The 20,158-nt window shown below is 49.5% G+C and overlaps 1 protein-coding gene across 1 annotated transcript; it reads right to left on the bottom strand.

The window, feature by feature from the left end:
* Positions 1–6,217: 6,217 nt before the first annotated feature.
* Positions 6,218–18,712, bottom strand: LOC137462785 (tubulin alpha-1C chain-like). The gene is made up of 5 exons (XM_068173517.1): positions 18,582–18,712; positions 12,828–13,050; positions 9,310–9,458; positions 7,322–8,002; positions 6,218–6,605 (listed from the first exon to the last, which is right to left on the bottom strand). The coding sequence occupies exons 1-5, from the start codon at positions 18,582–18,584 to the stop codon at positions 6,312–6,314; spliced, it is 1,350 nt and encodes a 449-aa protein (XP_068029618.1). The 5' UTR covers positions 18,585–18,712; the 3' UTR covers positions 6,218–6,311.
* Between the last annotated feature and the right edge of the window lie 1,446 nt (positions 18,713–20,158).

Here is a 20,158-nt window from a genome sequence, read left to right as displayed (position 1 = left end):
ATTTGACAGTTGCAGCCACAGAGCTCTAACAAAAGGAAAAGCAACACAAAGATGCTGAAGGTTTCTGCAGCCTTCTTGAAGAACATTGCTTGGAATTCCTCCCTAATTTGAAGTTCTGCAACAAGTCCCTCACAGCAGCCACCTCTGAAACAGGAACACTGACAGCCAGTAACCTCAGCAGTTCTTGTCTTGGGGAAAGCACAGATGAAAACTCACCGAAAACATTGAGACAGGAAAAAAAAAAAAAAAAAGTCCTACAATTCCCCCAGCACTGCCATGTTCACCACTAAACCACGTCCCCAAGTGCCACATCCACACGTATTTTGAACACTCCCAGGGACGGTGACTCCACCACTGCCCTGGGCAACCTGTGCCAGTGCTTGACCTCCCTTTTGGAAAGACATTTTCCCTAATATTTAATCTAAATCTCCCCAGTACAACTCGAGGCCCTTTCCTCTTGTCCTGTGCCTTGTCCCCTGAGAGCAGAGCCTGTCCCTCCTGTAAGGGACTTGTGTAGAGCTAGAAGGTCCTCCCTGAGCCTCCTTTTCTCCAGGCTGAGCCACCCCAGCTCCTTCTGAGCCAAGTCTCAGGAAGTTTGAGCCATTTTAGACAGATGAATTTGTCCCAGTTTAAGCCTTCTGAAGTCAAACACAAGTTCTGGACTTGACAACAACAGGCACTTGCTGCCTGGTGTGTAAGGAGCAGAGACAGGGCTGCAGATAGAGCCCAGCAATAGCCTCGCACCACTTCAGTCCAGAACTATTTAGAGATGAAAGAACTGCAGCTTAGGAGGAAGCCACAAACAGGCTCTCAGCACAGCGTGATGGCAGTTCAACATCACCCATCACCTCCCGAGGGGAGCAGAGCTGAAGGGGCAGAAACGCCTAATGCAACATCTGTGGGGCAGCCTTTCTGGAGCTCTGGTCACAGCCACATGGACACAAACCTAAGCCATCTGGAACATTTTTTTTTTCAACTTCTCTCAACATCTGATCTCCAGCCCAAATCTTATAAAATGCATTTCAATATTCCTGCCTGTGCTCACAAAGAAAGGCTTAAACCCTTGCTCCTCCCTCAGCTTTGCAGCTGACGTATCAAAATCACAGCTGCACATATTGAGCCAAAATTGAGAGACCACTCACATACTTACTTGTGTCACACAGAAGCCTGGAATAGTTCCTAAAGGCAAGATGAGCACATCCAGTGGGCTGCAATGCTTCATTTTAAAGGGACTCAGATCCACCTCCTTTTTTCCTCATAAAGAGTAATTCACTTCAGATTTCCCAAGTCTCTCTGAATTTCTAATTAACTATTCAGCATTAGAAAAAAGTAATTACTAAATGTTTCCAGAATGTTTTCTGCATCTTCAAACTTAGTATTTACAGCTATTGTTTTCTAGCAAACATTTGAAAAGAAGAATTTAAGGTTTTGTGCCCAAGTACTCCAAGCTCCTGACAGAGACCAGCAAAAACAAAATAATGCTGCAGAAAAAGTGGGAAACCTGCTCCTGAAAGTTGGCTGGAAGGCTGAGAAAACAGGGTAGTATCTAAAGATCTAAGAATATCTTTACACAGCTCAACATGTTTTATATCACATGAAGCTGGCCATGTAAGGAGGGTCTGCAGAAAGCCAAGGAACAAGGACATGACAACAGAAAGATGGAGACCAGGGTTTAATTGACTCAATTCACTGAAAAGCTCCACAGATAGCACCACTCCTCATGTGACTCTTGCCCTTTTTTTTTTTTCCATTTAGTATCCTGGTATTCTCAGCATCTTGTCAGCCAACACCTACAAAACCTTCAGAGCAATGTAATTTTTCCCATTTCATCATGCTCTCATTCATTTCCCCATTAACAGCCAGTCGAGACTCCACATCTTTAATCTACTTGCCCAACTTTTAGGAGAAATCTGTAGATCAAAGTCTCTGCACAGCCTGAAGTTACACTGTTAGTCCTCCTAGTTCAAACCCAGAGAGCCAAGGGATTAATCATTATCACCTCCCCAGCGCAGAGAGAAACCCCTCCAGCCCTTCCAGGGAGTCCTGCAATATGATGGAAAATTGTTCTGCAGCTCTTTACTGCTGAATTTACTTATAAACCCAGTCCTTGTTTTTGGAGTTCAAAAGAAAACATTTTTTTATTTGAAGTAATTCCTTATAAACATGATAAAACAGGCAAGATCAGGAGTCACCTAATTCAGTATCTTTTTCCTGACAGAAGACTCTGTGTTTTCCCAGCCATAGCAGCTCACAGCCCCTATCCAGGATATGACATCTCCACATTTAGTATCAGACTCATTTTTCTTCCTAAACTTTTTGGAGTTATAAAAGAAATGTGACTTCAAAGATACTACCGTGAGGGTGGTGAGGCCCTGGCACAGGGTGCCCAGAGCAGCTGTGGCTGCCCCATCCCTGAAGTGTCTCAGGCCAGCTTGGATGGGGCTTGGAGCAACCTGGGACAGTGAAAGGTGTCCCTGCCCATGGCAGAAGGTGGAGTGAGGGAAGCTTCAAGGTCCCTTCCTTTTTGTTGCCACAAAACTTCAGCAAGGCCAGTGAGAAGCCCACCCCCTGCACTGAAATAGCTCTGCACTATAAATAGTGACCATGGCAGCTTTGTTTCCGTGCAGCGTCTCCTACACACAGGAAACCATGGCTTGCTGCAAAGGCAGGCAGGTTTATCTGGCACAACAGAGGCACTGGAGCCCAGCGGCAGTACAGCAGCAGCACTGCTGCAGCTCTCAAGCTCTCTGCTGTTCGCAGGGACTGGACTGCAAAGCAGAGTCAGTACAGAACCATGCCAGCCTGGCTTGTCTTGTTGGGGAATTTGCCAGAGTGGAGCAGGATGCCAACAGGAATGCCAGCAGGCCTAGCAAGGCTGAAGGCCTGGGGCAAAACAAGCAAAAATCGTGCAAACATGCTCCTGTAAGTGGGCATAAAGTAATGGAATGAGTGAATGCATGAATGTTGCCTGTTTGACAGAATTTTAAGTATCTGAGGCACAAAAGTTCTTTCTGATATTACTTGAGATCAGTTTACCTGTCGTAAGGAGGTAGAGGCATGTGTAGCTGTGGGCTTATGTTACCTCTGCTGCCCAAACGAGATTTTTATCATACAATTATACTGTGGCATGCTTACTATAGAAATTAGAAATGTACATAATTATATATATAATACATATATTAGCACATTAAAGGGGATTCAGATTGCTTTTTTCAGAGGGCAGAGTGGGTGGAAATCAAATTCTGCTGCATTGCATTCTCCTGGAACAGCACCAGAACCATCCTAGAACAGATCTTGCAGATAACACCAGAATTTACAACAAAGTTCACAGTGACCGCCATGGCTCCAACTCATTTCCTCCTCCTCCTCCACTTCATGACTCACACAAGTTATTCTGTCAGGTGAGAGCTATTAATTGCCAATCTCAATACTGGAGAAAGCTGTCACCACACAGGTAAAGATATATTTAGTTGCCACTAGATAATGCCTGCACTTCTGCCAGTGCAAACAGGCACATGACTGTGCAAAGCACAGGTATGGGCATTTCTTATCAAACAAAACAACACCTTAAGTATAGAATTAGAGAAAGGCTTTCAGAGTGCAAAGCAAGCAATTTCCTTAAAGTGACAGCTAGCATCGACCTCTGCAAGTTTCAGAAGTTCACACTCTTACACTGAAATTTTAATTCAGTGCAAGATCTCCTCTACATTTCAGGAAGCAGATGAACCACACATTTGCTAATCCAACCATAGTCAGTAATTAGAACATGTTTAAGGATTTCTGCAGCTCACTGAAGCAAGAGCAGTTTTAGCAGGATTTTCCTGCTGTAATTGGCGTCATATCTGAGAGAAACGCTATCTTATCTTAGCTCAGCATGCACATGCCTACACAGAGAGCAGCTGCCCACTAGCTAAAGCAACAGGGTTTCTTAATACTAATATGATGAAGTTTCAAGTATGATGTAGGCTGAAAAATGTATAATGTGTTTTCAGCATCAGTCCCATGGCTACCAGGTGACAGAATCTCTTGTGAAACCTTCCACCCATCATGCTGCAGATTACATCTTCTCTAAGTAACATTACGTGTTACTTTTAAAAATTAAAAGCATAATGCTTGTCATCCAATGCCTACACAGAATGATATTCCCAGGTTTTCAGAGCTCAGCATTCCATATGCACAAGGATTTTACATGGCTGCTGAGTGCCCTGCACAGCCTCAGCACTGTACACGCCTGGATCAAACAGACTATGAGCCAATTCCCACCACAGAGGACGTGGCCCCTATACAAGTAAACCCCCACTGCAGTAAAAAACAGACACTATTTGCAGGAGAGAGTAGGCCAGGCTTCAATGAAACCAAATTCCTCACAGAAAAGCCAAATCACTGCTAAAAGATCCCACTAAATGCCAGTTCAGAAACCCATAACTCCAACACAATTAACTTCCAAAGGAAATCGTGGTGCTGCACTTGTGGCACAGAGCACTCTTCATGATCTGCTGGCAATACAGGATGTTCAGGGTGAAAACCTGACACTTGCATGGCACCAAACAGCCCTGTGCACGTTTCTCCCTGGGAAGTGCCATCCCATTAAAACCTGAATGATTGCCAACACGGAGTCGTTCTGACTGGAATGAATGTGTCTGTCCCTGGGCCCCACCAAACACATTTAATCAACAGGAGTTCAAATTCATGACTGTTATGTCTACCCTGGAACATAAAACCACAAGGAAAAACAAATGAGAACCTCACTGAAACACTGGCCACACTTAGCTGTGCTGAATGGCAGGAGGTGTGATTGCCACACATCCTGCACAACAGCAGGGCTGAGACAACCATCGGGGTGATAAAGCACTAAGACTGCTCTCCCCATCTTTGTAAAACTGGTAACTTCCAGCTCCAAATCAGACTGACTCAACACAATGGCTAAAAAACCACGGAGTGATCCAGGACAAGAAGAGCTGAAGCAATTCTTAGTCATCTCTCACAGACCAGGTTGTTCTGGGACCTTCCATCAACAGCAGCAGCCTGTTACTCTAAATTACAGGTGGCACCCCCACCTAGAACAAGTTCAGCCAACTGGGAGCAGGAAAAGGGCCCCACTTTGTGAGGGGATGTCAGATACTGCAGCATTACCTGAGTACTGAAGCTTCCATGAAGGGAGGTCAGGAATCTCACATACTCCGGCTGAGACTCCTGTCAAGCAGCTGTGCACATCTGCAACTAAGTTTTCAAGGCTTGGCCTGAATCATGGTCTGCTATTAAATCAGAAGGAATATCACTAAGTTTGAAATTGGATGGGGAAAATTCTCCAGCCCAAATCTCATCTTTGAGTCAGACTTTGGTATCCTGTAATCACATTCAGTACTCAATCTTAAGATTTAACAATTTTTTTGGCACTGCTGTGGGGGAGATTCCTCAGTTATCCAGCTCTACAACAACAAAGTTATTTGTTTTGTGGTTCACTGTGTGCCCAGGCCCCCACTCAGTCGATGCAGAAGGTTTCAGACAGAGGCTGTTCACATCTGAAGATAAACCTGATTAGTCAAATCCTCTCCTGTTCCATCAGCTTACACAAATGGATGGCAGCATTCATATCTGAACCCATGGAATAATTACTTCTGCAAAAGACTTAGTTTTAGGGAAAACTAAGTTGCTTAATTGTGGCCAGTTAACCCAGAGATTTTTCTCCAGACAGCTTCAGGAGAAATCTGACTCTAGAGAGCTGCAGACAGGGACTCCGGTTCTTTCTGTGGGAGAGCACAGCAACACAAGGGCAACCACTGCTCAGGCTCTGGCTACAGTGTCAGGTCCATCATGCTATGGCACACCCTTCCTGGCCATCTCCTCCCCATCCAGGTTACTGTACCTCTGAGGTACTGGCCCTCTCTAAGAATAGGAGACAGCTAACCCAAACAGCCTTCAGTTTTGAAGGTCTTGCATCTTTCATGGGTAACACAGCTCTTTTTGCCTCTTGTGACACTGGCTCTAGAGTCTTGGAAAAAATATACCAAACACCTTCCAGAAGACGCTCCAGCTCATTCTAGTCTCATGTTCTGGGCACTAATGGCTCTTCAAATAGCAATGCCTTAAGGAAAGGACTGACTGAACTACAGCATGGTTATTTTATTCAGCTACCTTCTTCAGAAAGGAGTTCAATCTCTTGGACTGCTGACTGCACGTAGTTAATGAGTGTACATAGTTTGGACACTACCAAAACTCTTGATTAAAGAAGTTTATTCCAATCAGTTGACATGATTTACATTGCTACTAGAGGCAGTAAAATGGCAAAGACTTGCAATTCACTGTTGGATTTAATATTCTTCTCCTTCATCTTCTCCATCCATCGAGTCTGTGCCCACTTCTTCATAATCTTTCTCAAGTGCAGCCAAATCTTCCCGAGCCTCTGAGAACTCCCCCTCCTCCATCCCTTCTCCAACATACCAGTGAACAAAGGCACGTTTGGCATACATCAGGTCAAACTTGTGATCCAGGCGAGCCCAAGCCTCGGCAATGGCTGTGGTATTGCTCAGCATGCAGACTGCCCGCTGGACTTTGGCCAGGTCGCCCCCAGGAACCACTGTGGGGGGCTGGTAATTGATGCCAACCTACAGGAGATGTGGAAGAGACCATGAGCTTCTTCGTGGCGTTTGACAATGACAGTTATCAAAGTCAGACAACAGGAGTTGATTAGAATCTGTCACTCACAAAACAGCCTTGCATGAGAACATAAATCTCCACATCTCAGAATACAAACCAGGTACCTGCAGAGCAGCTCAGAGCAAGTTCACTCCATTGTGGGAACATACCACATAGTTTTCCCCACCTAGGCTGAAAGAGAAGACTTCCCCCATGGTGCTCTGCAGCACTATTGCCAATCTACATTGGATTGCTTCCCCCATTGGCCAGCTGACTCTGCCCACCCCAAATGTTCATCCCTCATCCCCCCTGCAGGTTGCTGCCCTTTGCCCTGCCCCTGTGCCCTCAGGTCATTGGCCACTGACCCCACACTTGCCTGTGCACAGCACAGGGTCGTGTCTTTGTCCCTGATCCCTTTGGCGCGGTGGATGCAATAAACCTTTGCTGGAATACATCATACAAAGACCCTTCCTGTCTTTCCTCTGCTGAGCTATCTGTGGGGTGTGTGTGTGTGCATGGACTTGAAATGGCTGTTCTTGTGGCCTTACTCCGAGTGCCTTCTGAAGGAGACGCTTCAAAGAAGGTTGCAGCATTTCTACCACCCTGCCACCTTACAACAAACGGCACCCAGCGCCCAGGACAGTGAATGAGAAGTCTACGAAACCATGATGGAACCGAGACTTGCCTTAAATCCAGTAGGACACCAGTCCACAAACTGGATGGTGCGCTTGGTCTTGATGGCAGCGATGGCAGCGTTGACGTCCTTGGGCACCACGTCCCCGCGGTACAGCATGCAGCACGCCATGTACTTGCCGTGACGCGGGTCGCACTTCACCATCTGGTTGGAGGGCTCGAAGCAGGCGTTGGTGATCTCGGACACGGACAGCTGCTCGTGGTAGGCCTTCTCCGCCGAAATAATCGGGGAGTACGTCACCAGCGGGAAGTGGATACGAGGGTAAGGCACCAGGTTAGTCTGGAATTCAGTAAGATCCACATTTAAGGCACCATCGAACCTAAGGGAAGCAGTAATGGAAGATACTATCTGACCAATGAGGCGATTGAGATTGGTGTAGGTTGGGCGTTCAATGTCCAGGTTCCTACGGCAAATGTCATAAATGGCCTCATTGTCAACCATGAAGGCACAGTCAGAGTGCTCCAGCGTGGTGTGGGTGGTCAGGATGGAGTTGTAGGGCTCCACAACAGCTGTCGAGACCTGAGGTGCAGGGTAGATGGCGAATTCCAGCTTGGATTTTTTCCCATAGTCAACTGAGAGCCGCTCCATCAGCAGAGAGGTGAAACCAGATCCAGTCCCTCCCCCAAAGCTGTGGAAAATCAGGAAGCCCTGCAAGCCAGTGCACTGATCTGACTGAAAAAGAAAATACAGGTGTTCAAGGCATTGTGTGCATTAAGAATCCCCAATCAAGCTCAAGAAAGACAGCTCTGAATTCTGACACACACACCAACGGTTCGAGCTTCAGAAATACAGAATTTATCTGCCAAAAGTCAAGGAGGAGTCCCAGGAAAAGCTGCATTCTTGGCTGGTTTAAACCCCCTTCATATTGGATGGCGACTACTTCAAATGGCTAGCCTAAAATTCCTTCTATGCCCAATTCTCAGCTGGGGCCATTAACAATGAGCAAGAAAAGCAGAAATATTCAAAGCCCTACACACCATCTATCCCTTACAGTTACTTGGTATTCTCTATCTGCACAAAAATGGAGCAATCCCCCATCCCAGAGCTACTGCTCTAATGCTGTACGAGTGCCAAGTGTGTATCTCCGCTGAGGGAAGTGAGCTGTCACAGCCTATTACAGTGCCAGTCCCATTCACTCCACTCAGAAGACAAAACTAGACAGCTCTGTCCTCACAAAGAGGTGCCACATGATGCTCAGCTCCCAGGACTAACAGGGACTGCCAACAGCTTGTACAAAGAAATCATGACTGTTTTCAGGTCAAAGTAAAGCCTGCTGCAAATTTATCATTGCTTTAATTAGAGACTGTGGCAGTCAAGTGTTGAGAATAATTCCAGTTGTAATCTGCAAAAGGTGAACTTTACAGTAAGACTCAGTCAGTATTCCATATCAAAGCACCTGAGTTTTGTGCAATGAGAATTCCTATCTTTGTAACACTGACTGGGACATGCTTAACAGCCCTAAACAGGGAACCTGAACCTCTTAAACTGCCCCCTTCATATGCTTGCCAGATGACTGAAGTACTGGGGAAGCTGAAACATCCCAAGCTCACTGAGATTTATTCTTTTTCTATTGTTATTACCATAAAAATTATCCAGAAATCATAATAGCAGGAAATGCAAACAGTAGTCCAAACCACAGAAGCAAGCACTCTTAGTTAAAATTCCTTGAAAGAGCCACAGCCAGAGACCAATCCTTCTCCAGCAGGAACTATGCAAATCATAATTTTTGGTTCTGACTTTCTAAACATGGAACTATATATGAAGTCTTAGGCGCCTCATCAGCATTTTAGGCCACTTGAAAGCCATATCTGACAGGAAAAATCCAGCCATTCTCAGCTGGCTAAGAATAAAACCAGATGAAGACTAAGTCCAAAGATTCTCATACCACAAAATTAAAGCACAGTTTATGTATTTGATAACCTCATTTCCAAATCCTGTAAAACAGATGTTTCAGAGCCTTCAGTGAAGAGGACTCTTACCAGCTTCCTGATACGCTCTAGAACGAGATCAATTATCTCTTTCCCAACTGTGTAGTGACCTCGAGCATAGTTATTTGCAGCATCTTCTTTACCAGATATCAGTTGCTCAGGATGAAAGAGCTGCCGGTATGTTCCATTCCTAACTTCATCTGGGGAGAGACAAGATATATATATATTATTATAGAATATATAAATATTTTAAGTAACTTTTCTATATAGACCAGCTTTTTCAAACTTCTAGGGATGTCCAGAATAATGTACTTAAACCTTTAGAGATAAAAAGCAACTACCAATCAGTAGGTGACTTCCTACAGCCTAAATGCTACATAGCTAAGAAAAATTAAGTTATTGCTTAGGAAACTGCTCTATTTTACACCAAAGTTTGGAATTTTGATCTGTCAGAGCAATTAAAAACTGGACTATAGCAGAACCATTTTTCCACTTTACGACAACTTAAGGCCTATTTTTCAGCCCAGCAGCTGAAATCCCATTTTTCCCCTTCACTTCCCTCCCTCCCCACCTCCCTTCCCCTTCACCAATCCCTCCAGGATGCTTCTGCGGCCAAGCAGAGCCAACTCGGCTTACACGTCCCTTTCTCTTCATTGTGCTTTCTGCCAAAGGTAGAGAAGGGTTCAAGAGGAGCAGGAGATGCTCTTAGAGCAATTATCTAAACCCTGAGCTGTAAGCCGTAGCATACACATCCCCCAGCAGTTACACATTTGGAGACTGATTTAGAGCCACTAGTTCCCAGAAATATGCATTTACATGCAGAAGGCCAAAGCTCTGTCCTACCAGAAAGGTACAAAGACACTCAGCAGAGCTTTGTCTCTAATTTAGCTCAAACCACTCTTGAGTTGTGTGCTATCGCAGTAATGCATTCTTTAATTTAAATCAGCAGTGGACAGCAGAGAGCTTTATTAACTACAGCTGAAGTTGCCTGCTTGCATGTATTAATTAATCTGAAATACAACAAGCAAGACAATGATAAGTAAAGCTTAAGACGTAAAAATATAGTTAGCATTTAAACCAGTTTAGGCTGAGCAGCTTCCACTCCAGTCTGCAATCTGATAGTCTAAAGTATTTCTAGGACTGTGTTGTAGATGTCAGCGAACCCAATGGGAAGAATGCTGATGTCTGACTTATTTCAGAAGGCTGAATGATTTCTTTATTATAATTATGCTATGATACATCAATATACTATATAAAAGAGGATACTAAAAACTACATGCTACTCTATCATATCTAATTCACTCACAACTCGTGACCCTGTTCTCCAGAGTCCAGACACAGGTGGATCTCATTGGCCATCAGGCCCAAACAATCCACCGTGATCCAACCAGGCATTCATTCTAGGTAAACAATTCTCCAAACACATTCCACAAGAGAAAAACAAGGAGCAGAAACAGAAACTGTTTTCTCTTTCACTTCTCTCTGTGCACCTTTATAAAAAACTTGAGAGAGAGAAATGTGCTTGCCACAGGACTGCATCAATATAAAAACAATTTGGAAAAATTTACCATCTCAAATACCCACGTGTCTAAGACTTCCTACAATACCACTCCACATTACAAGGGACAAATATGGGTAATAAGGGAAACATACAGAACCAAAATAAAATGGTTCTTTATCCTATGCAGAGAGGGGTAGCATGAGCCAGGATGGTCCTCGGGAAGTAAGAAAACTTGTAGAGTTCAGAGGATCAGTCACTGGACTACAAAAGTGTGCCTGGAACAAAGGACTTAGGTGAGGGGACAGCTAAACCAGCTTGCCCCAGACATACTATACTTCATGTTTTCACGTCTACCTGGGGCAGACTGTTAAAGACACTTGTGTTGAATTCTCAGATGTCACTGCCCTATTTTGTGGTGGAAAGTTTGGTGGTATTTTACCTCCACATTCACAGAGGTGGTGCATATCCACCATCCTGCTGCTTTCTGCAAGACCAGCACTGATCCAGAAGGACAGAAATCCCTGTGCACGCACAGGGCAGCTGCACAGCTGCTGCATGCACAAAGATGGGTTTTTCATAAATTCAATGCACAGGTACTTGCTGCATGATTGGGGAGACTCATGAGCCCTGCCCAGGAAACTGGAGCATGAATTCTCACATTAGCCAGGGAGGAATAAACTATTTCCCAGAAAGGCACGTGATGTGACCTTTAACAAAAAGCCCTAACTTTGAGTATTACCAATCTTGCCCATCTCCCCACACTTCACCTGCATCACCAACAAGCACTGGAACACTCACTACTTTTTGGCATTTGTTCCAAGACTCACCAGCTCCTCTGCCCTGATTTGCCACCTGTTCTCCCTCATCTCATTTCTGAGCTGTTCCTGGTTGCTCAGAGCCACCACCTGGCCAGTGCAGAGGAGGCAACAGCCACAGGGCTCAAAAAAGCACAAAGCCAGACCTGCAACAGCTCCTGGGAATATTAGTGTATGGCCAAGAGTGCCTGGGCTCATTTCAAAGTTATAGCCCACCCTTCCACCCTTAAACAGCCACATGGCCTTCTGCTCCCCTGAGAGGTTCATTTGCTATGTTAGTCACAAGAAGGGGTCTGGTGTGTTACACTGAACAGAAGTTACAGAAGAGTCATGGTTTGGGTACAGAGGAGTAGCCTGAACACAATCACACATTTCCCCAGCTCTGTATTGCAGAAAGATAAAACACAGCAACTGCATAAGCACAGGCAACACAGATGTCTGCTATAACAGCCCCAAATCACTACTTGAGGCAAGATAGCCAAAAACCAGCTCCAGAAGAATTACTTCTGGCACACACTGGTGAGAGGAAAACCAGGATTCCTGACACCAAGAGATGAAGGTCTTGTGAAACCAGGAGCTCACACTGAGCTGACAGTGCATCTATTGCCCCAAGATGGAGGACTGGTCAGTGGCTGTTGTATGGGACCACATCTGAACACTAAGAGCCAGTGTTGCCAGAGCTTGGAACAGAACACATTTTCAGGAGTAGACTATTTCTCAAAAATAAGGCAACAGGAAGCTGAAGTTCATGTTTAGAAGTCCTTGAATTTAGGCCAGCTATGGGCACTCATTTCTGCAAGCACTGTTCAGCTTCCACAGATTGCTTTGGGAAACTACAGCAATCATTCCTGCGTACAATAAGGAATCTTCCTAATGATATATATTGTGTCTCTTAAGGAGGTTCTACTGACTGCAGCACACATTGTGCCATACTGTTGCAAGGGGCTCCTTGCATAGCAAAAGCATGAAGCATGTTCACGAGACCCATTTAACTCCACAGCCTGGCAGAAGGTAATGCTGAAATTCTTGAAAGCTCCACAGAGCACATTTGCCAGTCTCAATGAAAATAAAGCCAAGTATTTTCCATCACTAGGAAGGTGTAGGCAAGCTTCATGCACTAAAAACTTAAAGCCCCAAAGCATTTTTCCGGACTAGAGGGATGGATCCCTTAGCCAAAAACCGATAGTCTAAAGTACTTATGTGGCAATAACAGGTGACAATGCTCTCCAGTGCCTTGCACAGGTCTCTGTTACCGATGACTGCAGGTTCAAGGTCCACAAAGACGGCGCGCGGGACGTGCTTCCCCGCGCCCGTCTCGCTGAAGAAGGTGTTGAAGGAGTCGTCCCCGCCGCCGATGCTCTTGTCGCTGGGCATGGTGCCGTCGGGCTGGATGCCGTGCTCCAGGCAGTACAGCTCCCAGCAGGCATTGCCGATCTGCACGCCCGCCTGCCCCACGTGGATGGAGATGCACTCGCGCTGCGGGACAGAAACGCATCACTCAGCACAAACAGAACTGCCCTTGTTTAGCAATGGCTCAGCGCACCCAGGGATACTGCCAGCCCGCAAAGCCATTAAAACATTGCCCTTATTGTCTTGGTGTGGGAGGCATTTGGCACAAAACACAACAGGACACAAAAGCCCCTTTGAGACATCATCAGCTCCACCCAGAAAAACCCTTTTGGAGATTATAATTTTTACAAGCTCATCCCTCTTTTGTTAGTCTTCAATCAGACAGGAAGAGTCTGATCGACTCTTTTAAGTTCTTCAGCCAATTCCTCTCTTCATACCAAACCAAATATTTAGAAAAGCTGATGATCACAATTCTCACTGGCCTAAGTGTCCAGAACAGCAACACCCAGACCCCAGCTCCAGAAGCACAGCCACCAGAGGCAGCAAAATCCTCCCAGGATCCAGAAGCACTTCATTTAATGTACACAAAACAAACAAAAAAAATCTTCTCCGGAACCCTTGAGGATACTTTGTCACTCCGAAGGAAAGGCTTTGCCTAACAAACCCCTTCATAACCCTCCATAAATACAGACCCATCAGGCCTCAAACCACACTGCTGTACACAAGGTACTGAACTCCTCAACACCAGATAAAACTGCCTCATGAAAGCCAGGTAGAAAATAGTTCATGGCAGCAAAATCACCTGTTCCTACCCATTTATGGATTCCAAAGTTCTCTTTGATGTCCAGAGCATAAACCCAGTTTCTAAAATATAGCAGTACAGGACTTCAAATGGTAAAAGCCAAACCATAATAGAAACATCTCCAAACTCCTGGTCCATCTGTTGCGTTTTATATTCAACATCTAGTTTTGAATGTCAGTAAAGAACATTCTAGAAGAGCCTACATACACTTCGGTTTAATGTGACTGTTACCCACAACTATGTTCATACCCTACGACTGGATGGTACAATTTGGTCCCCTGGAATTCCAGGATAAGGAGGAATACTTTCAGGCACAAGTACAGGCCAGGCAGAGAATGGACAGAGAGCAGCGCTGGGGAGAAGGACATGGAGGTGCTGGTGGATGAGAAGCTCAACGTGCCCTGGCAGCCCAGAACCCCCCCTGTGCTGGGCTGATCCCCCAGCGTGGGCAGCAGGGCAGGGGGATTCTGCCCCTGTGCTCAGGTGAGACCCCACCTGCAGAGCTGCCTCCAGCCCTGGGGCTCCAGCACAGGAAGGAGCTGGAGCTGCTGGAGCGAGCCCAGAGGAGGCACCAGAGCTGCTCTGAGGGCTGGAGCCCCTCTGCTCTGGAGCCAGGCTGGGAGAGCTGGGGGTGTTCACCTGGAGAAGGATCCAGGGAGACTTTAAAGCCCCTTCCAGTGCCTAAAGGGGCTCCAGGAGAGCGACTTTGGACAAATGGAAATGGCCTTTTTATATATGTATAATTCGTGCAGTTAGAAGTGCATGTAATAAACTGTAGTTATAAATATTATACACTGTAGCCATAAAATGTTTTAGAGTTACTGTAAAAAACCAAGGCGAAGGGAATTCGGAGATTAAGTTACCGAGCAAGCTGCAGGCACCTAATTAGCATTTAAAAAGCCCTAGCCAGCAGAAAACAATAACCGAAAAACTGGCCATTAAGCCACGCCCAAGCAAATTACAAGCAGGTGGCGTCGAAGTCTCGAAGTCGGGACCTAGGCTCAACATCAGGAGGAAGGACAAGGAAGAGGACATCTGGCTGATTATCTGCTGTTCTGAAAACATCAGCGGTCAAAATGCCTTCTCTGAGAGAAGACTGCATGAATATGCACCTTGCCACAATGACTTATAGCCAAAGGCAGAATAAAAGGTATAAAAACCCTCTGCAGAAATACAATGGTGCGCAAACTTGACAGAGGCACTGACTGTCGGTTTGCACCCAGAGCTGCTTTGTAGACTGTGGGCAAATTCGAACTCTAAATTGTTACGCGATCGCAAATAGATTTAGTTATTAATTATTAATCCAGATTGGCTTGTCTCTATTTACAACAGCCTTAAAACGCAGGATGATAGGGTTAGATTAGACATTATGATGAAATTCTTCCCCATGAGAGTGCTGAGGCCCTGGCACAGGCTGCCCAGAGAAGCTGTGGCTGCCCCTTCCCTGGAAGTGTCCAAGACCCAGATGGACGGGGCTTGAAGCAACCTGGTCTAGTGGAAGAGATGAAGCTGGATGGTCTCTAAGGTCCCTTCCAAAACAAACCATTCTGTGATTCTATGACCTAGAACTGCTGAGTCCACATCCACAGTCAATGCAGAAAAGCAGGAGCACAGTCCTTTCAAACTCATTGGGAACCCCATGAAAGTAAGATTTGTATTTGTCCAAAAAAAAAAAAATCATCTCTTCTCAAGCACAGCACTGTGTTACAGCTGAACTGTTTTTAAGCTCCCATCCATCCAAGCTGTATATTCAGATGTCCAGCCCACATCCTCTCTGCAAGCAGCGTTACTCAGAGCTGGTGCCACACTTCTCTACAAAGCCATTACACCATCACTCTCCAGGCTGAAGCACTGAGCTTGTCCAGTGCTGCCACAGCAGAGAACACACAGCCAACCCACACAGCATGAAAGAGGTGACGGGAAAGCCAGCTGCAGTGCCACAGAGACCAGACCATGGCAGCACTCAGGGAACATCCCTTTAGGAGAGCAGGACAGCCTGAAACTTTTCTGCAGGGGCAGGAGAATAACACAGACCACCACGTCAGCCTGGATCCTCACCTGACTGAAGTCCTACCAGTGACCTAAGCCTTGCTGGAGAAACTCATAAGCAGCTGGGAAAGGTCACTGAAAGGATGAGTAAGGACTACACCACACCACAGAGATGGAGGGTGTAAAGAAGAAGGGTATGTGGAGCAGCTGAGGCCATTGGCTTGTTTAGCCAGGAGAAATGGGGAGATTTGATCATGGTCTAGAGCTTCCTCACGAGAGGAAGCAGAGGGCTCTTTGGTGACCAGTGACAGGACCCAAGGGAAGCTGTGTCAGGTTTGCCTGGATATGAGGAAAACATCCTTCCCTCAGGGGTGATCATACAACGGAACAGGCTCCCCTGAGCAGTGGTCACAACCCCAGGGCTGACAGAATTCAACACTCTCAGGCAAAGAGTGGGAATTCCTGGGGGTGTCCTGTGCAGGGCCAGAAGCTGGACTCAGTGGCCCTGGTGGGTTCCTTCCAGCTCTGAATGTACAGCCTGGCAACACAGCCACAGACCAGGTGCTACAGGTGCCACATTAAGCCACGGCATGTTTACTAGGACAAAATACAAAGTTCAACACATTGGGCACTGACACCCTGCACCAGTGCAAACAGCAGTAACTGAGAGGGAGTCCTGCTGCAAAGATCCTGGAGGTTACCACAGAAATCAGCCTGAATGTCCCACAGTAGGGCAAACCATGTGCCAGGGAACAAAAGGAGACATGTGGCCAGCACAGGAGAAGACTTCCGTCTGCTCTGCAGGTGGCTCCAGGTCAGAGTCTCAGAGGTTGCTGCAAGGCTCAGGTTGGTGTCAGGAAAAGCTTCCCCCGTGGAATGGTGTGGCCCTGGAACAGGTCACTAGAGGGAGGGGATCGCCATCCTTGGAGGTTTTCAAGACTTGGCTAGATGAGGTCAGTAACAAAGCCTGGCCTGGTGCTACTGTGCGTCCTACTTTGAGAGTTCTTTCAACTGCTTTCCTACAACTCTACTAAGGACTTATAAGCAGTATGTATCTATTCAATGAAACATAGATCTTTGTCAGACACTAACAGATTCTTTGTGCATTTTGTGCTACATGGCCTCTTCATAGCGCCAAAAATACTAAAGAACAAGGCTCAGATTTTATTCCAAAAGCACCAGCTCCAAGTTGGAATGACAGGCAAGAGAACTGTCACACTCTTTATAGCTCGGGGCCTTCACACATCACTGATGAAAGCTTCAGAATAAATACTAAATGTATACAGAAAGCACTGGTAAATGCTGTATTCAAGCCACTACACAATCCTCTTATTTACTTAAGTAACACTAAATGTTTTCCCCACACTTATATACATTATTTGCAAGCACAAAAAGTTTCAGGCAGAATTTCTCCAGCCCAGTCTCCATTTCCTTTCCCTCCAGGATGTGCTCCCGCTGAAGGGCACTGGCCTGTCCTGTCACTGCCCTTCCAGCAATTGCAGACTGAGTCCCTTGCTGCACTCACTGCTGGGCTGCAGCCCCCCAGCTCCCCCATGGCACTGCTGGATCAGGCTCTAGGTCCTCTGCACTCCCCAGCACGGTGCTCAAATTCCAGCTGCACCTGTGTGAGGCTGATGGAAAGCCAAGTTTCCTGAGAAGGGCGTGCCAGCTCAGACCAAACTTATCAGCACACAATGTGGAGGAACGCTGCTCCCCTGATTCCCAGGGAATCTGCATCCTTTGCAGAGACCAGGGGCTGCATTCATACTCTTGACTTGACTTTATTTGAAAACCGTATAATAAACGGCCTCCAAGGAAAAGGTAAGAGCAAGGACCTCAACGCATCCCACCAATACTCTAACTTACAATAATTTTCAGCTCAGCAAGTATTTCCCACACATTCACAAGCCTACAGTAGCAGTTTTGCTACATTTGTCAATCCACGTAACCTTCTGACAATCTCTTTTCAGAGATGTAGGAAGACAACACCCCCGCGGGAAGAGCCGCATGCCCATGCCAGCCTCCAGCTGTGCCACCCAGCTCAGCACCTGAACCCTGTCCTGTGGGACATCCCAGCGCTGTCACACCTTTCAGACTACCCTTCAAGGTGACTCAATTTACCAGCTCATTCCCGCCAGCCAGGCTCACAAAGTCCTTCAGGAACTCCCCCCATGAGCCCAACCCCGGCGCTCCCACCCCGGAGAGCTCCGGGGCAGGAGCGGGGGAGCGGCACCTCGGCAGCACGCAGGGCGGTGGGCAGGGCTCCTCGCTCCGGCCCCGCGGGTCGTGCACACCACCTCGGCAGCACGCAGGGCGGTGGGCAGGGTTCCTCGCTCCGGCCCCGCGGGTCGTGCACACCGCCTCGGCAACCCCCAGGGCGGTGGGCAGGGCTCCTCGCTCCGGCCCCGCGGGTCGTGCACACCACCTCGGCAGCACGCAGGGGGGTGGGCAGGGTTCCTCGCTCCGGCCCCGCGGGTCGCGCACACCGCGCGGAGGTGCCCCGGGTTTACACGCAGCGGGAACCCGGCGGCTCTCCCGCGCTGGGCGGGCAGGGCGCCCCAGGGCCCGCAGGGACAGACGGCCCCCGGGGGCTGACGGTGCCCGGGACGGAGCTGCAGCCCTTGCGCCGGCCGGGGCTGAGGGTCCCGTGAGCCGCCATGTTCTCGACGAGCCCGCCACCATTTTGGGACGAGACGGCGGGAGCTACAGGGCGCGGGACGAGACATGGCTCGGGGCAGCGAGACCCGCTGCCCACCGCGGCCCATGTGGGGCCGTCCTGCCGCCCGTTCCGTCCCCACCCTTACCGCTGCAGCTCGCGGAGCGGTGCCGGGCTACCCCTGCCCCGCCGGGCCCTCGCCCCACTCACCATGGCTCGGGAGCGCTGGAACAGACGCGCAACGTGTCTGAGCAGCACCGCAATAGCGGCGGCTCACCCCGGGCTCACATTATATAACTTGGGGGGCGGGGCGTTCGGCTCCCTGCGCTGTGCTCATTGGCGTGGTGTGCGCTCAGCTGCAGGCCATTGGATGATATAAATGTCTGTCACCGTCCTGCACGAACTATTGGCTGATTCGTAACAAAGGGCGGGGAGGGGGCAGGGTTTAGTCTTCCCGCCAACGAAGGCTGGCACCTTCTTCCTCAGGCTCCTCTTCAGGCCGGGATCGCCGTGCCCGGACAGGGATCCCTGTGCCCCGGCCGGGATCGCCGTGCCCCGGCCGGGATCGCCGTGCCCGGACAGGGATCCCTGTGCCCCGGCCGGGATCGCCGTGCCCGGACAGGGATCCCTGTGCCCCGGCCGGGATCGCCGTGCCCCGGCCGGGATCGCCGTGCCCGGACAGGGATCCCTGTGCCCCGACCGGGATCGCCGTGCCCGGACAGGGATCGCCGTGCCCTGGCTCGGGATCCCTGTGCCCCGGCCGGGGATCGCCGTGCCCTAGCCGGGATCGCCGTGCCCGGACAGGGATCCCTGTGCCCCGGCCGGGGATCGCCGTGCCCCGGCCGGGATCGCCGTGCCCCGGACCGGGATCGCCGTGCCCTAGCCGGGATCGCCGTGCCCCGGCCGGGATCGCCGTGCCCTAGCCGGGATCGCTGTGCCTCGGCCCGGGATCGCCGTGCCCGGACAGGGATCCCTGTGCCCCGGCCGGGATCGCCGTGCCCCGGACCGGGATCGCCGTGCCCGGACCGGGATCGCCGTGCCCCGGCTCAGGATCGCTGTGCCCCGACTCAGGATCGCTGTGCCCGGCCGGGATCGCCGTGCCCCGGACCGGGATCGCCGTGCCCGGCCGGGATCGCCGTGCCCCGGCTCGGGATCGCCGTGCCCTAGCCGGGATCGCCGTGCCCGGACCGGGATCGCCGTGCCCGGACCGGGATCGCCGTGCCCGGACCGGGATCGCTGTGCCCCGGCCGGGATCGCCGTGCCCTGGCTCGGGATCGCCGTGCCCGGCCCGGGATCGCCGTGCCCGGCCCGGGATCGCCGTGCCCTGGCTCGGGATCGCCGTGCCCGGACCGGGATCGCCGTGCCCGGACCGGGATCGCCGTGCCCTGGCTCGGGATCGCCGTGCCCTAGCCGGGATCGCCGTGCCCCGGCTCGGGATCGCCGTGCCCCGGCTCGGGATCGCCGTGCCCCGGCTCGGGATCGCCGTGCCCTGGCTCGGGATCGCCGTGCCCGGCCCGGGATCGCTGTGCTCCGGCTCGGGATCGCCGTGCCCTAGCCGGGATCGCTGTGCCCCGGCCTGGATCGCTGTGCCCGGGCCGGGCTGGGATCGCTCTGTCCCGGGCTGGGGTCGCTGTGTCCGGAGCCAGCGGCTGAAGGGGAGGGGGCTCAGCACTGTCCACCCCCGGCTGTTGGCCAAGGGCTCCGAGCTCAGCCTGGGGAGCCCAGAGTCAACGGCTGCGGTCCTGGGAAGGAGCCCCGAGGGACAGTGGGCCGCTCGTGGCCTCCCA

Source organism: Anomalospiza imberbis, chromosome 26 (assembly GCF_031753505.1).
Source record: "Anomalospiza imberbis isolate Cuckoo-Finch-1a 21T00152 chromosome 26, ASM3175350v1, whole genome shotgun sequence".
NCBI classification, from domain to species: Eukaryota; Metazoa; Chordata; class Aves; order Passeriformes; family Viduidae; genus Anomalospiza; species Anomalospiza imberbis.
Note: the sequence above shows the minus strand (reverse complement) of the source record. Positions and strands in the feature narration are given on the sequence as shown.

Bases quoted from the DNA above. Each gene is read 5' to 3' on its own strand.
- LOC137462785 (XM_068173517.1), bottom strand. The intron at 8,003-9,309 runs GTAAGAGTCCTC...TTTCTTTTTCAG, and splicing joins TAGAGCGTATCAGGAAGCTG to TCAGATCAGTGCACTGGCTT. The intron at 6,606-7,321 runs GCAAGTCTCGGT...CATCTCCTGTAG, and splicing joins GGTGTCCTACTGGATTTAAG to GTTGGCATCAATTACCAGCC.